Raw genomic sequence first — 15504 nt, 5'->3', positions numbered from 1 at the left:
TCGGACTGACAACCCTTCTCTCCGCCCCACTCCCGGCATCCTTCCTTCCTTCTCGCGCCCCTCCCCTCCACGCACACGCCCCTTCCTGCCTTCCTTCAGACCAAGCGCCTCCCGGTCAGGTGGTCCCGTCAGGCTGTCCCGTCAGGCTTTAGGGAAGGGGGCGGGACTTCAGGAGGGCGGGGGTGAAGGGGGCGAGAACCAAAGAATACTCGGGCGCTGGTTATTGGATACAGAACCCGAAGGGCGGGAAGCAGTTCTGGAGGGGGCGGGACCAGAGAGTCAAGAGTGGTGTCTGTACCCGGGAGCCCGGAAGGCTGTGATTGGCAGCCGGCTGCAGGCGGCCGCGAGTGTGGGGCGCTGGAGCAGGTGCATGTTGAGGTCGCGTGAGGAGGTTGATGGTATTCAGGGAGGAAGGGTGAACTCTGGGAAGGCTGCGGGTGGCGGGAGAGAAAGCAGAAGGAGTCCTCTGAGCCCAGCTCCGGAAACCTGGTATTTCCGTTGCTGTCATTTCCCGGTCCTTAGTAGGAAGGAGGGTAAAGTTTAGGGAGGCGCGGGCCGAAACCCACGTTCAGGCTACGCTGAAGCATGAGGAGGAGAGCTTCGGTTTAGAAGAGGCCGGGGTTGCTGGAAATTACCCCCCAACCCCGCTACACGCCTGAGACGGGAAAGCAAGATGTCAGTTCTGAAAATAAACGAAAAAGCCTTTAGTATGAATGGCATTTGTTCGAATTTTACAAAGCTGTAGTTGGAACTGATTCCTCCGGCTCTTAGCGGCCTGTACAGTGTATGATGTTAGCATATAATTGTGTTCTAAGTAACTTACTACAAGGAAATACAATGCCTTACACTGTATTTCCCTAACTTAAAATAGTGCAAGGACTTGTTTATGAAAGAAAATCCTCCATATTATGGTGTATCCTATTTTATCAATGTTCCTTTACTTAGTAGTTATAGATAAAAATATATCGATTTTAGTAGAGATAATTTCAAACCTTTAAAACATAAACAACTCCGTATTAACACTCAAGAGAGGACCAAAGGACACCAAATTAATATGATGTTGAAAAAGCACTCCTTCCACAATACTATCCTACTGCTTAATCGGTCGATGCAATGCCAAGGAAATATCTGTCAAGCTTTGAAAGTAGCTGTTTAAAAAGAAAGGGGGGAGGGGTATCATTTGATTAACATAAAGGACAAAACACTATATTTATCGTTCTGCAGTTGACACAGATACACTCCTACAAGCAGAGAAGTAATGCTGAAAATATTTCTTCTTAATGTTGCTCTGTACTTCACTTTACAACTTAAATGTTTCAGATATTAACTGTAGGGATATTGATTGTTCAATAAATACATACTGGCACCTTTGAAAAGTATGATCAGGGCCCCCGTGAAATTTTTCATTAATTATTTCTTTAAAAGCACCTTTTTTTCAGTACCTTGTTTTCCATTAAGTGATGATTTCTAGTCTATAGCAATATTATGAATTAAGTTTACATATGAACATAAAATGCACTCTCAAACATTATCTCCAAACTCAAATGAAACTGCTGGAAGATTGTGGAGCATAGTATTTGTGAGTTAATGAGCCTGCAGTTCAATAATGGTATCTGGCATAAAAGTGACATTGTAATGGCACTGGACCTTTTAGCAGGTTTCTGGCCTCTATACATGTATGTGAGCCAATTCACCCCTCTTTTAAAACTAATTTCATTACTCAAGAGACCTGAAAGAAGTCAAATTATTGACACTTTATGTCTCAAGTTAAAATGAAAGTACCATCTCTATATAATATTAGTAACACTGTAGTAATGTTAGTGTAGTGTAGCACTGATTATTAAAATCTCAGCAGTTCAGATTACTGATGATGAACATGGTGATGGACAAAATATGCGATTGAGAGATCACAAATTGTTAGGTCTAGAATACATTCACTAAAATGATACTTCTCTCCATCCCCCAAAATGTCTAATGTGAGCAAATGAGTTACAAATATTACAGCATTTCAAATTAGATATTTTTAAAACAATTATTTTCCATTCACTTATATCAAAAAAATTGAAATTCTTTTCTCCAGTTTTGATTCATTTTCAGTTGGCAGTAGATTTGATTTTAAATTTCTCTTCCTCATCCCTACTTCTACAGTCCACTGCCAAGTAGATAATTATCTACATAATGCGCTAGAACATGTTACTTTTTAAAAAGTCTTTTGGGAGTCCTTTTCGACAAGCGAAGAATCATTTAGTAATACAAATGGTACTCTGATCTGTTGTGAGAATATAGTTTTGCTACTTTTCTAAAGAGAAAGCATACCAAGAATGAAAAAATATAAAGGCAGTTAGAGGGGAAAATAGACGGAATGGATGCAAATCTGTTATACATATATGTAGGCAGCCTGGCATAGCAAAGTGGCTTAATTTATCTATATACTTTTAGTTCCACAAAAGTTCCTTCACTATAGCTTTTCTACAATTGGAGAAAACATTCAGTGTAGACAAAATAAATGTAGTCTATTTTCAGTTGCGATCCCGTGAATTTGTAAGCTCACTGTTTATGCATATCCTCATAAAATGCTTTGCTTTTCAATTTTTTCTCACTTCCTCATTCCTCAATATCCCCAATAGCCCTAAAGGTCTCTACAATCTTTTTACAAATGCAGAAAACGGGACTGCTCCTTTGCCTGTCTTATTGTTCCACACATGTATCTACCCACTTACTCTTAGGAAAATTAGTGAGGATCTGGTGAACCACCTTTAAGAACCCAGCATGACTTCTGAATAAAACTGGTTTTCCTTAGATACAAGGAGAGGCTATTTGAGGAAAACTCATTTCTGTCAAAAAAAAAAAGTATCCATTACTAAATACCACAAGAAACAATGGTGGCCTCTAAATGCTCTCAAAACCTTCCCAATGCCATAGAATGTGGTATTTCCACCTTGCTTAGAAAAAGGGAAGATTTAATGTATAAGGCATAGTTTCTGTCTGTAGCTAAACAAAACACAGATAGTCCAGGGCTATGTCTGCCTTGGACTCAGGGAAAGAGCCTCTACATTTTTATAGGTATCCTCAAGACGTAGCTAAGTACAGTGGTTTAGCTGGGATTTTGCAAGTGGGATCAGCAAGGGTGTGTGTCTGGTGTGAAAGGGGTGGGGGAAGCAGGACATGATTATCCATCCACCTGATATCTGAGAGAAGAGATGAGGACAGCATGGCCCCAGACATTTTAGTTGACTTTTTGGGTAGCTTCTGTCTCATGGAAGATCTCTCCCTCCCTATGGCAGCCAGGGTTTTCTTGCATATTGATGAAATATCCTATAATATAGTTACTTCTCAGCACCTGTCCTCACTATGGAAATTTCCATTCTGAACATTTCATGCGCAAGAAAGACCACTGTACACCTCCCACCCCCAATCTTTTGTTTCTCAAAAGAATTTATAATTAAGTATGTGGGGCATTGTAGGGAAAAATTAGAGGGCTGTGTTTATTTTCAGATTACATCAATTAGTTTATGCCAGCTTCAGTGACACCAGCCCAAAGAGAGAGAATGGAATTTAAGGGCCTCGTTTTTATCCTTCATTTCAATGGCTTCTCTTATCGCTCTTTCATCCCACTCCCCACAAAGAGGCCTTGTCATCATTATAGTCTGCTTTCCACACACTATTAAATTACCAGTAAAAGTAGGTAGAGCCACTCCAGAATAAAGACTTTTACCTGTCATTTTTGTCTACCCTTCATGACTTCCCATAACTAGTCTATTTGTCAATCCAAGGCCCAAATAATACCAAAGCAATGAATTCCTTATTTGCCAGAAACCAAGGAATGTCTAGTCACATGGAGCCTCCTGGGCCCTTAGACTAAAACCTAGCTCTTTCCAGTTACCTTCTTACCTTGGACACAGCTTCTTAGGTTAACTGTCAACCGAATCCTCTGTGTCTATAGTTTATTATTCATAAAGTGTCAATATTTATCGAGCATAAGCATGCCAGGCACTGTTCCTGGCCCCGAGACTACAGCAATAAACAAGACAAAGAGATAAATAGTAAGATAATAAATAGTAAGATAAATAGTAAGAGATAAATAGTAAGATAAACAGTGGCAAGTGCTATGAAGAAAATAGAGCAGGAGTGTGATAACATGCAATATTATAAGCTTACTCCTTTTATACAACTTTAGAGGACTTTAGAGCTACAGACATTTTAGATATCTCTAGAGAAGTAGATAAATGCTTTGAACTGTCTTTTAGATACAAGTCTTAAGGGAATAATACTGAACTATCAAGCATCCGAGAGACTCAGCCAATTTATGCAGCTATTTGAGGAAGCAAACCCTGGGACTCTTCTATAAGAAGAGCAGATCCTGGAATTTCCATGGCTGGTAAGTGCTGACTAAATGCTTTTTGTCAAAAAGCAGCCACTGACAACAACCAAGAGCTCTCTTAGTAGTCTCTGCCAAGATCAGCTGTAGGATGCTAGCTCATGCTAATAGGCAGGACAATCAGGAGCCCTTGGGTTTACGAGTCCCTGTTGATCTTAGGTCAATTCCTCTCTTCAATATTTAAGCGCCTTTGAGAAAGAAGCTCTAAGTTACAAAACATCTAAGAGGAGATAGATTACTTGCATTGTTTGGGGGAAAGAAGTACAGATTCTTACCAGGAACCTGTGTCAATTTTTCGAGATTATAAATATCAAGATTGATAGCCAAAAGGATATGACCTAGGGAGACAGGTTACTCTCAGTTTACAAAACTGACATTTCTATAGATTTGTAAGTGAAATGTGTATTGGAGCCTCTTTTCTCACTGACAGATTAGAACAGTAGTTCTCAAACTTTTTGACTTTGGGGTGCTGAACCTCATAACAACATGTTAACATAAATAACATTTGGGGGAAAAATAATTACATTTTCTAAAACAAAAATAGAAGAATGACATTAATTTTGTTTTTGCAAATCATTATATCATGCTTAATAAAAGATAGTTGCATTACTGTATCTGCTTCTGCATTTGATCTGCTGCAATATGTTGTTTTGGTTGAGGTGTATGTTGAAAATCTCACAGATATGTTGAAAGTCTCACAGAGCTATGTAAATGGAAAAGGGAGGACCTCATGAACTCCATGAAAGGCTCCATGGGGCCCTCAGAATTCTCAGACCACACTTGAAGAATCACTGGATTAGTAGTACATTGCAACAGGGAGGAGAAAACAAGTCTTCCAATGAATGAGTTGACAGCTTTTTGAAAGATAAGGAGTCTGAGTCATGGCATGATGGGAATTGTAGTATTCTGGTCCTGCTTCTTTGAGAAGCTCTGTAAACTGAGTTTAATGTATATACAGATTATGTGGGTTCCTTGTTAAAATTCAGATTCTGATTCAAAAGATCTGATGTGAGGCTCCAGGATCTATAGTTCTAACAAGCTCCCAGGTGATGCCAATGGTGCTGATCCATGGACATCACTTTGAGCAGCAATGCTCTTGTAAATTATGATATACACATCACCAGTAAACCTATAGGAGAATGCACAGGTGAGCTTGTGTGTGTGTGTATATGTGTGTGTGTGTGTGAGGGAAGTGTAGGATAGGGATAGATGGAGGAAAGAGAGAAGTATAAGATAGCATGCTATCAATACTTAAAAAAAAAACTATTAAAAAGATGCTGTTTCTTATCCTATACTATGACAAATTTTCACTACTACTTTTTAACTATCAAAACAAGCTAAGGCATAATGTTGCTATGTTTGCTATGAAGCAAAGGAGAATGGTATTAGACCTGAAGAAAAAAAAATTTGCCCTTAATAATGTGAAGAACTGGGCAAGTAATTGATGGACTATGTATTAGAGTCTTAAGTCCATAGTATTATCAGTAGAGTAATTCCATGAAATTATGAAATTTATATATGCTCAGCATGTAGGGAATTCAACTCATTTATAATTTCATGTAGAAATCACATGTTTTAAAAGGCTTTGCAGAGGATAGTCCTGCAACAATACAAACTTTTCCTTACTTAACATACAAACTAAATCATATTGGCTAAAATTATCAAATAGAATTTAAAACTTACAGTGGAAGCATGAGATAGTGTATCTGGTTCTTGAATGTTATTTCCCATTTCTCCACAATCCTTCCTTAAACTTAACTTCAAGGATGTTAATTTCTACCCAACTTTAGCTGCTCAGCAACTTGACCACAAAATTTGATTGTTCCTTGGACCTACCTTACTTCTAAGATCTTGAACTCTGAAATTTTAAAAATTTCTTGTCTACTTTTTGGCGCTTACTGAAATGGATCCTCAACCTTATTGCAGCCTCTGGGTCCTTGATCCCTCACTCTTCTTAAAAAATTTTGATAAAATACACATAAAATTTACCATCTTAACCATTTTAAGTGTACATTTCAGTCATATTATATAATACATTCATAATGTTGTGCAACCATCACCACCATCCATCTCTGTAACTTTTCATCTAGTGAAACTAAAACTCTATACCCATTAAACTGTAGCCCACTCCCACCCCACATTTCCCCCACCTCAGCGCCTAGTAACCACAATTCTACTTTTTGTCTCCATGATTTTGACTATTCTAAGTACCTCATATAAGTGAAATCACACAGTATTTGTCTTTTTGTGGCTGGCTTATTTCACTTAGCATAATGTCCTCAGGGTTCATCCATGGTGTAGAACATGTCAGAATTTTCTTCTTTTAAGGCTAAAAAATATTCCATTGTATGTATATACCACATTTTGTTTATCCATTCATCCATCGATGACACTTAGGTTGCCATTTTAGCTATTGTGAACAATGTTGCTATGACTGTGGGTGTACAAATATCTCTTCAAGATCTTGCTTTCAATTCTTTTGAGTATTATACCCAGAAGTGCAATTACTGGGTCATATGGTAATTCTATTAATTTTTTGAGGAACACCATACTGTTTTCTCCAGCAGCTACATACCATTTTACATTCCTTTTTCTTTGGCATGTGGATATCCAGTTTTCCCAGTATCATTTGCAGAAGACTGTCCTTTTTTATTGAATGGTCTTAGCATTTTTGTCAAAAATTATTTTACAAAAAAATATTACTCAGCCATAAAAAAGAATGAAACATTGCGTTCTGTAGCGACATGGATGGACCTAGAGAATATTATACATAGTGAAGTAAGTCAAACAGAGGACGAATAGTGTATGATATCACTTATATGTAGAATCTTAAAAATAATACAAATGAATCTACATACAAAACGGAAACAGACTCACGCAGAAAACAAATTTATGGTTACCAAAGGGGAGAGGGAGAGAAGGAGGGACAAATTAGGAATATGGGGTTAACAGATACAAATTACTGTGCATAAAACAGATAAGCAACAAGGATTTACTGTATAGCACATGGAATCATATTCAATGCCTTGTAATAACCTATAATGGAATATAATCTGAAAAAAATAATTGAATCACTTTGCTGTACACCTGAAACTAACATCATATTGTAACTCAACTATACTATCCTAAAAAAGACTGTAAAAAAATTATTTGGACATATATGCAAGGGTTTACTTCTGGGCTCTCTATTCTATTTCACTGGTTTATTATGTCTATCTATATGCCAGTACCACACAGTTTTGATTTTTGTAGATTTTGAAATCAAGAAGTTCATATATTTTTTTTAAACTTTCTCCACATCTTCCTTTATTTATTTGATCATCTTTAAGACAGTTGTTTAAAAGTCTTTATCTAGTAGATCTGCCATCAGGTCTTTTTCAGGGACAGATTCTGTTGATCTTCTTTTCCTTTGAATGAGCCATACTTTCCTGTTTCTTTGAATATTTTGTAACTTTTTTGTTGAAAACAGAACATTTGAATCTAATAATGTGGGATCCCTGGAAATCAGATTCTCCTCCTTCCACAAGATTTGCTCTTTATTATTGTTTTTAATTGTTGTAGGCTGTCTCTGTGCCAAGGATCAGCCTGATGTGTAAACATAAGTTCTTCTCAGGTCTTTTCTGAGTCCATGCCTTCCCTTGGGCGCAAGTGGTCACTGTCCTTACTCCTGCTCTGCACTTCTTTTATTCACATGCACTCCATATCATACACCATACCTTTCCCTTTTTCAAGCCCACAAGTCTCTCTTTAAGAGTATGCTTCAATCTTGTATTAAAATTCTATAACAGCGACTTTCATGGTGGTGCAGTGGTTAAGAATCTGCCTGCCAATGCAGGGGACATGGGTGTGACCTGTGATCTGGGAAGACCCCAAATGCTGTGGAGCAACTAAGCCCATGCACCACAACTACTGAGCCTGCACTCTAGGGCCCACATGCCACAACTACTGAGCCCGCGTGCTGCAACTACTGAAGCCCACATGCCTAGAGCCCATGCTCTGCAACGAGAAGCCACTGCAATGAGTAGCCCCCACTCACCACAACTAGAGAAAGCCCACACACAACAACGAAGACTGAACGCAGCCCCCCCCCCAAAAAATTAAAATATTCTGTAACAAAACAACACAGTACCTTCCCAAATCAGCTTTTTCCTTGTTATCCCTAAGATAATCACACTAAAAATCAAAGCATGGGCTTTGAACTCAGAGATGACCTGAATTTGGATCCTGACTTTGCCACTTAATGGCTATGTGACTTTGGGAATGGTTTAACTCCTCTGAGGCTTTTTACTCTGCATCTTGGAAACTAATCCCAATTTTGCATAGTTGTCATGAAGCTTAAATGACATAGTATATGAAGTCCTTAGGACAAGGAGTGGCATTTATTTGATGCACATACCCTCTCCTCCTCCAACAGGTCCCCAACAAATCCTACTGATACAACTTTTGTAGACTCTTTTTAAAAAAATACTCACTGCTACCATCCTAGACTGGACCCAACTTAGTTGCCTCTAAGCTACTATAGCAACCACTGGGCATTACTGGCTCCAATACATCCTACACACTTTTCTTGTATTAAACTTTCTTAGCTCTAGACCTTCTATGGCTGGCTGTGGTCAAATGAATAAAACCCACACTTTTACATCTGCCAAATTACATAATTTGACCTCAGGTTAACCTTTGCAGCCTTATCTTACACTATTTCCCTACCATACCCAGGCAGCTCTCTGTTTCTCATGCATCTCATCTCATGCTATTCACTAGCTAAGATACCCTCTTATTCTGGCCTTTCTTCATTCCACCAGTTCAAGGTTTATATTAACTTGTAGAAAAATAACTCTTCTTCATGTGGTTCTATCGCTAGAACTCTTTCTACCCCCTATGAACACCTTATTACTTCCTGCCACTCTTCTGGAACTTACCATTCTACTTTGAGCTTTAGTTATTTCCACATATGTCTAGTGTTTGTGGCTAGATGATGTTTCTCTTTAGTTCAAATATACACTTCATACTGAAATCTGTATTTTGGGTTAATCCCAAAGGCACTAAAAATATCACATTTTTGCAATAAGGAAAGGTTAACAACATGTTACAAAATAAGAAGTATGCCTGGAAATCTGAAATACCTTTAGGTATTCTAAATAAATATAGTTGAATTAGCACTCCACCACTTTTGAGTGCTTTTGTCTCTTGGAGTTTTTAAACAGGCCAAACTCTTATCAACATGGAAAACTCATTTGGCCTTTGATGCGAAAACATCTTTATTGACCTCTGTTCAGAAACTAAGAAGTTAGTGAAAAGCATACACCATTAATATTTCTTTGTAAGACTGGTAGTACTTGCTGCAAAAATGGTGTACAATAAACATTTCTGCTGTCAAAGATGTATTCCACTGATGTACTTTCGATGTCAGAAACTTGTTACTGGAAGTAAGGTAAAATCACCTGTGGTTATACTTCTAAATTATATTTTCTAAAGAATTTTTTTTTGCTCAGTAACTTGGAAGCCAAACAGCCACAGCACAATTTCCTTTTCATTCTCAGGGGATTTCCTCAGGTAAGGGTATGTGTTGTAAGAAACCTGTTCCAGAATCAGTTTTAGGCCTCTATGATTACCAAACCAGCACTAAGAGCAGGTTTTTTGTTTGACATAAGTTGATCTTATTTAAAATGAGCCTGAACATAGGACTGGTTAATTTTTTTTTTTTTTTTGGCACACGGGCTTAGTTGCTCCGCGGCATGTGGGATCTTCCTGGAGCTGGGATCGAACCCGTGACCTCTGCATTGGCAGGCGGATTCTTAACCACTGCACCACCTAGGAAGCCCCAGGACTGGTTAATTTTAATTTAAGTATTTCCCTATGACTTAAAAAATTTGGTATGATTTTACACTATGGACTTTGTGTTAATTGTACAGTACTTCTCAAATTGTAGTAATATATGTATTTTCTTTTAACTGTTTTAAGTGTACAATTCAGTGGCATTCAATATATTCACAATGTTGTACAACCATTACCAGAACACTGATTACCCCAAAAGGAACTCCCACACCTGTTAAGCAGTTACTTCCCAGTCTTACCTCCCACTAGCCTTTATGGGAGTGGCTCTCTATGGATTTTTTTTTTTTGCCTCACCGTGCAGCTTGTGGGATTTTAGTTCCCCAGCCAGGGATCTAACCCTGGGTAAATGAGCGTAGTCCTAACCACTGGACCGCCATGGAATTCCCCATTTCTGTGGATTTGCCTATTGTAAATATTTCATATAAATGGAATCATACAATATTCAGCCTTTTGTGCCTGGCTTCTTTCACTTAGCATGTTTTCAAGGTTCACTCATGTTGTAACACTTAGCAGTACCTCATTTCTTTCTATGGCTGAATAATATTCCATTATAAGGGTATACCACATTTTATCCTCAGTTTATCCAAACACCATTGTTGGTCCAAACATCAATTTGGTTGTTTCCACCTTTTGGCTATTGTGAATAGTGCTATGAACATTTGTATACAGTTTTTGCCTGCATGCTTGTAATTCTTTTGGTTATATACCAAGGTGCAGAATTGCTGGGTCATATGATACTTCTTTACATTGCTGAATTCAAATACTGAGTAGTACTATTTAAGAGAACAGTAAAGGCTCCAGGAAATTATGTAACATAGAAGAGATTAACCAGCCAAAAAGCAGTAGTAGCTCTAGCTCTTTAGTGTTTTTGACACTTTATAGACAGTGGGAAGGACACAGATAAGTTAGTAATTCTCAAATAGTGTTCACAAAAATTACCTGAGAAACCTTTTAAAAAAATGCACATAGCTGAGTCTCAAGGCCAAAGATTCTAATTCAGTAGGTCTGGAGCCTAGGGATTTGCACATTACACATCCTAGGTGATTCTGATGGAGATGGTCCTGCCACTGCACTTTGACAAACCCTTGTAGCTGATGGCTCTTTCTCAACTGAAATCAAATTAGGCAGAAGGGATTAAAGGAGTAAAATGAAGCTTTCCCAACTGTCATCCTAACCTTTCATAGAAACCCTGAAACTTTGATGACAGATGATGTAATGGTACAATATATTTGGTAGGGGAGAAACTAAGTCTTCCTATTAGTAGCATCCCTTTCTTCATTTTAATAGGCAAAATTTGACCAATAAGCAATATGTAGTATTAGAAACAAAATACTACTGAACCAACTGTCATTCCCAAGACTCCTATTATAAACAGTTGTTAGTATCAAAGATAAGCAATGCTTTAGCAACTTTTGGCTATTGTAGCCAATTCAGTATATTTTTTGATATCTGGTTTTCAATGAGAGCCTTGTTTAAGCAAAAAAATAGCTGCTAGTTAGATTGAGTTTCTTCTTAGAAGACAGATAAAATTCACTATACACGTACAATTGCTTAACATGAGACTTACTGAAAAGCAAAAATCACCTCCTTAATCCTAACACCCATTTCATAAGGCTTCAATTCCTAAAAACCTAACATGATTTATTTTTAGATCCAGCTGCGTAAGACCAGCCAGGTTAGTCTTGGCAGGTTAGTCTTGGAAGGCGATTATGCTTTCAAGTATTCTAATTCATTTTAGCCCTTAAAAACACAAAACCATCTTGAGCAATTAACTATCTTGATTTAATTAATCATATTTCATAGAAGCTCAAAGCACTCAAACATTTCCCCTTTATATGAATAAACAAAAGCCCTATAATTTACAATGTGCAGAACACTGTATAAAAGAATTCCCATAAAAATTACATTAGGATCTTTTCCATCACCGGGGCAACATCTGTAGTTTCCTCTGATTTGTACAGCCTCTGCCTGAATACATGTTCTTCTTCATGATGATCTAAACTTAAATTTAGGTAAGTACAAATCACAGCAAAAATTAAAGTTTTCAACTTTAATGAAATGACTTTGGAAATAACGTACATTTCCATGACACCAATACTACAGTTTCGGAGTCACAGTAAGATACACAGAATTACATTCGTAATTAATATGAACACCAACATTTTTAGCAGTAATTTCTGTTACATAGCAAACAAAATCAAGAAAGCAACCATCAAACAAAAGAGACCCATAGCTTCAGACAAGGCAAATCCCAGGATAGCATATGAGAACAGCTGCTGCTTCAGCGAAGGGTTTCTAAAAGAGACAACACATACCACTGTTACTTTGAAATAGTATTTGAATTTTAACATGGTTGGTAAATGTTAAAGAACCAGATTACTAGTGTGGGGATCTTTGTAAACTGGAAAGTACTGGAATAGTGTTGTGCCTAGATCACTTTTGGTTCTGCCTTTGACATTTCTTTCTCCTCATTCCTAATCATATGGGGAAAGGGAGGCGCTGTCTCCTCATGTCAATATAAACGGTTAGTCTTCATCCATTTTGAGGGATTCTGACATTCTTGTTATGCCCGTGAAATTAAGATTTGATAGGTTAAAAATAAGGTCTTAAATAATAAAATGGAAATTGCTATGTTTAAAGCATGAGCTCTCTTAATTATATGCCCACTACAATTTAATAATTAAAGAGTAAAGAGTGCAGACTCTGAAGTCAAAGTGAGTTAAAATTTATTTTCTGACACTAGCTTTTGACTTTGGGCAAGCAGTATAATCTCTGTGTCTCTAGCCCTTCATAGGTTAATTGGAATGTTTCTCCGAGGGGTGCTGGGAGCAGTAAGTGAGATAATACATGCAAAGTCCTCAAAACATAATGCCAAACACAGACAGGCACTTAATACAAAGCAGCTATTATTATTTCACTAGTTTTCTAAGTTTCCAACTATTTCAAGCATGTTTTTAAACTAGTTTATTTTGCAATAGAAATTACCTGGCATAACCAATGATGAGGCTGCCAAAGACTGTTCCAATACCAGCACCAGAACCTGCCACTCCTACTGTTGCAGCACCTGCACCAATAAATTTGGCCGCAGTATCAATGTCTCTGCTGACTGCACTGGTCTGAAACTCCCTTTGGATTAACTGAGACACACCATTCTGGGCCCCATTAAATACCGTAGAGCCCTAGAGAACGGGAAATAAAGACAAAGGTCAAATCAGTAATCATAGTTAGGTATTTTAATTACAGTACTGTGAAAATGATAACCACTTCTCTATTTTTGTAGCTGAGTTTGAATGGAGGTGGTGTGACACAACGTAAAAACCTAGGGCTTAGAATAATTCCAATCTTGCAGATTAGAACAATATCTACACCACATAAGGTTTTTGAAAATTAAGAACCAGTATATGTGCATATGCTTTTTAACAGAGTAGGCTGTTCAGTAACTGTTGCTGTCATAATCTTAAACATAGGCAACTCAGAACTATATACTTAAGTATATATACTGACTATATTTCTTAGCCAGTTCAGGTGGATAAATTTTGGACACAGATGTTTCTTTCATTGGCTCACTCTCTGCAAATTTTTTGGATGAAAGGGTGGAAAGAACTGCCTCAAACCATTCATTAATGAGATTTTCCCCCTTCACTTTAATCAAACCATAAGGCTTATTTGGTAGTGGTACCTAATTTCTACTATTACTACTTTTACCTCTCCAGTCCTAGCCTCTGGTCGAGATAGCAGTGATGCAGAAATTGGTCTGTATGCAACTCTGGATCCAGTTCGGATCTGTTAATGAGAAAAGATTCCACGTATTAAGTAAGAATACAGATAAGACTTCAAGGACCTTTCTTGCACCATGCATTCTAAAAAGGCAAGCTGCAAAAATGAGTCAGAAAGATTATGACTTTTCTCTGTTGATTCTTATCTTGGCTATTTGGTCATTTTTCAACGCACAGAGCAATTTTAATAAAGTTAATGCAATTTTAAAGCTTGCTTCATAATGTATTTGTAATACTCTGAACGAAACTTCTAAGAACAATTAAAGAGAATAAGTATTGCTTTCAAGATTTCAATTATTGTAGTGCTACAATTTATATGAGAAAACCAGCAATAAATACCCCCACATTCTTCGGTAAGTTTAAGTGGATCAACAAGTACCTGCATCAGCACAATAAACGCTTGTCATTTTTAATAGTCCACTAGTTAATATGAGCCCCCGCTATTTCTAAGATATTCCTATATGTCCATTAATCATAGAATTAAAAAGCAGTCTGAGCAATTCCACATCAATGGAAGAACAATCGTCGAAATACTCTGACCATAAGGACACATTCCAGTACACCTTCTCTGCCCTTGAGTGTCCACTAAACTAAGGTCATAGAAAATCCCTTTAGAACAGACGTGATTCCCTAAGACAAACCCTCCGTATCTTCACTTCACCTAAAGCGTCCAAAATGGTTTTGGAAATAACACCCCGGAGGCAGGAGGAGAGGCTTTCGGCTCCTGCACCAGCCGCCATCCACCCACACAGGGTGAGGCAAAGTCCCTCCCTCTGCAGCAGCAAGTTTGACCTACAGATCGGCAATGGAGAGCGTCGCTGCAGCCCTAGGCCTCGGAGGCCCCATCCACCCTCCACTGCACCCCAACCCTCGCGCGGCCCGGATCCAACAGGGTGTCAGAGGAGGTGGGGGAGGGGCCGCCCGGGACAGGGGGTTTAGGAGGGTTTGACCTACACCGAGCTGGGCCTGACAGCTAGGCCTGGGCGGCTTTCCATCTTCCGAGTGGAGGGGAGGAGCGGAGCAAGAAGCCCCAGGAAGAGGAGAAAAGGGAGAAAAGGACACAGCGGTTAATGAACTAAGGAAAGCTGTCCCGAGAGGGCGGTGTGTCCCGCCCCGAGGTGACCCGTTCAACAACGTGGACGCCCCGGCCAAGAGGTCGGGCCCTCGAGCCCCCGGCCCAGCCTGGGCTACGCACCAGGGCGGGGGTGCAGGCGAGCTTGGCGCAGCCGAACATGTTGCACTCTTCGGAGAGGCGCGGCTGGAGGACTCGGATGACAGGCGACGTGGGCTTCTCTCCCGCTTCCTCTCTACGGAGGCAAAGAGGCTTAAGGTCAAGTGTCCTCCGAGGGCCCGTCCTTCCACCCAGGTCCCGGGAGCTCCCGTGCACGCGGTCAGCTCGGGCCCCGCGCCAAGCCAGGCGCCGGCGGAATGAATGGATCCCTCCCGGGCGCGGCTCCACCCCGGCCAGGCCCGGCTCCCGAGCCCTCCGCTTACCTCCCGGAGAAGTGGCGGCGG

At 39.2% G+C, this 15504-nt stretch overlaps 1 protein-coding gene across 1 annotated transcript; it reads right to left on the bottom strand.

Annotated features, from left to right (window-relative positions):
- Nucleotides 1-12248: 12248 nt before the first annotated feature.
- On the bottom strand, nt 12249-15293 carry ATP5MC3 (ATP synthase membrane subunit c locus 3). Its single transcript, XM_057746408.1, has 4 exons — nt 15185-15293; nt 13919-13996; nt 13199-13392; nt 12249-12508 (listed from the first exon to the last, which is right to left on the bottom strand). Exons 1-4 carry the CDS (start codon nt 15221-15223, stop codon nt 12394-12396), a joined length of 426 nt encoding a protein of 141 aa, XP_057602391.1. The 5' UTR covers nt 15224-15293; the 3' UTR covers nt 12249-12393.
- Nucleotides 15294-15504: the final 211 nt, after the last annotated feature.

This window comes from Hippopotamus amphibius, chromosome 8 (assembly GCF_030028045.1).
Source record: "Hippopotamus amphibius kiboko isolate mHipAmp2 chromosome 8, mHipAmp2.hap2, whole genome shotgun sequence".
In the NCBI taxonomy this organism is placed as follows: Eukaryota; Metazoa; Chordata; class Mammalia; order Artiodactyla; family Hippopotamidae; genus Hippopotamus; species Hippopotamus amphibius.
The sequence above is the reverse complement of the archived record's forward strand: the minus strand, read 5'-3'. Positions and strand labels throughout refer to the sequence as shown.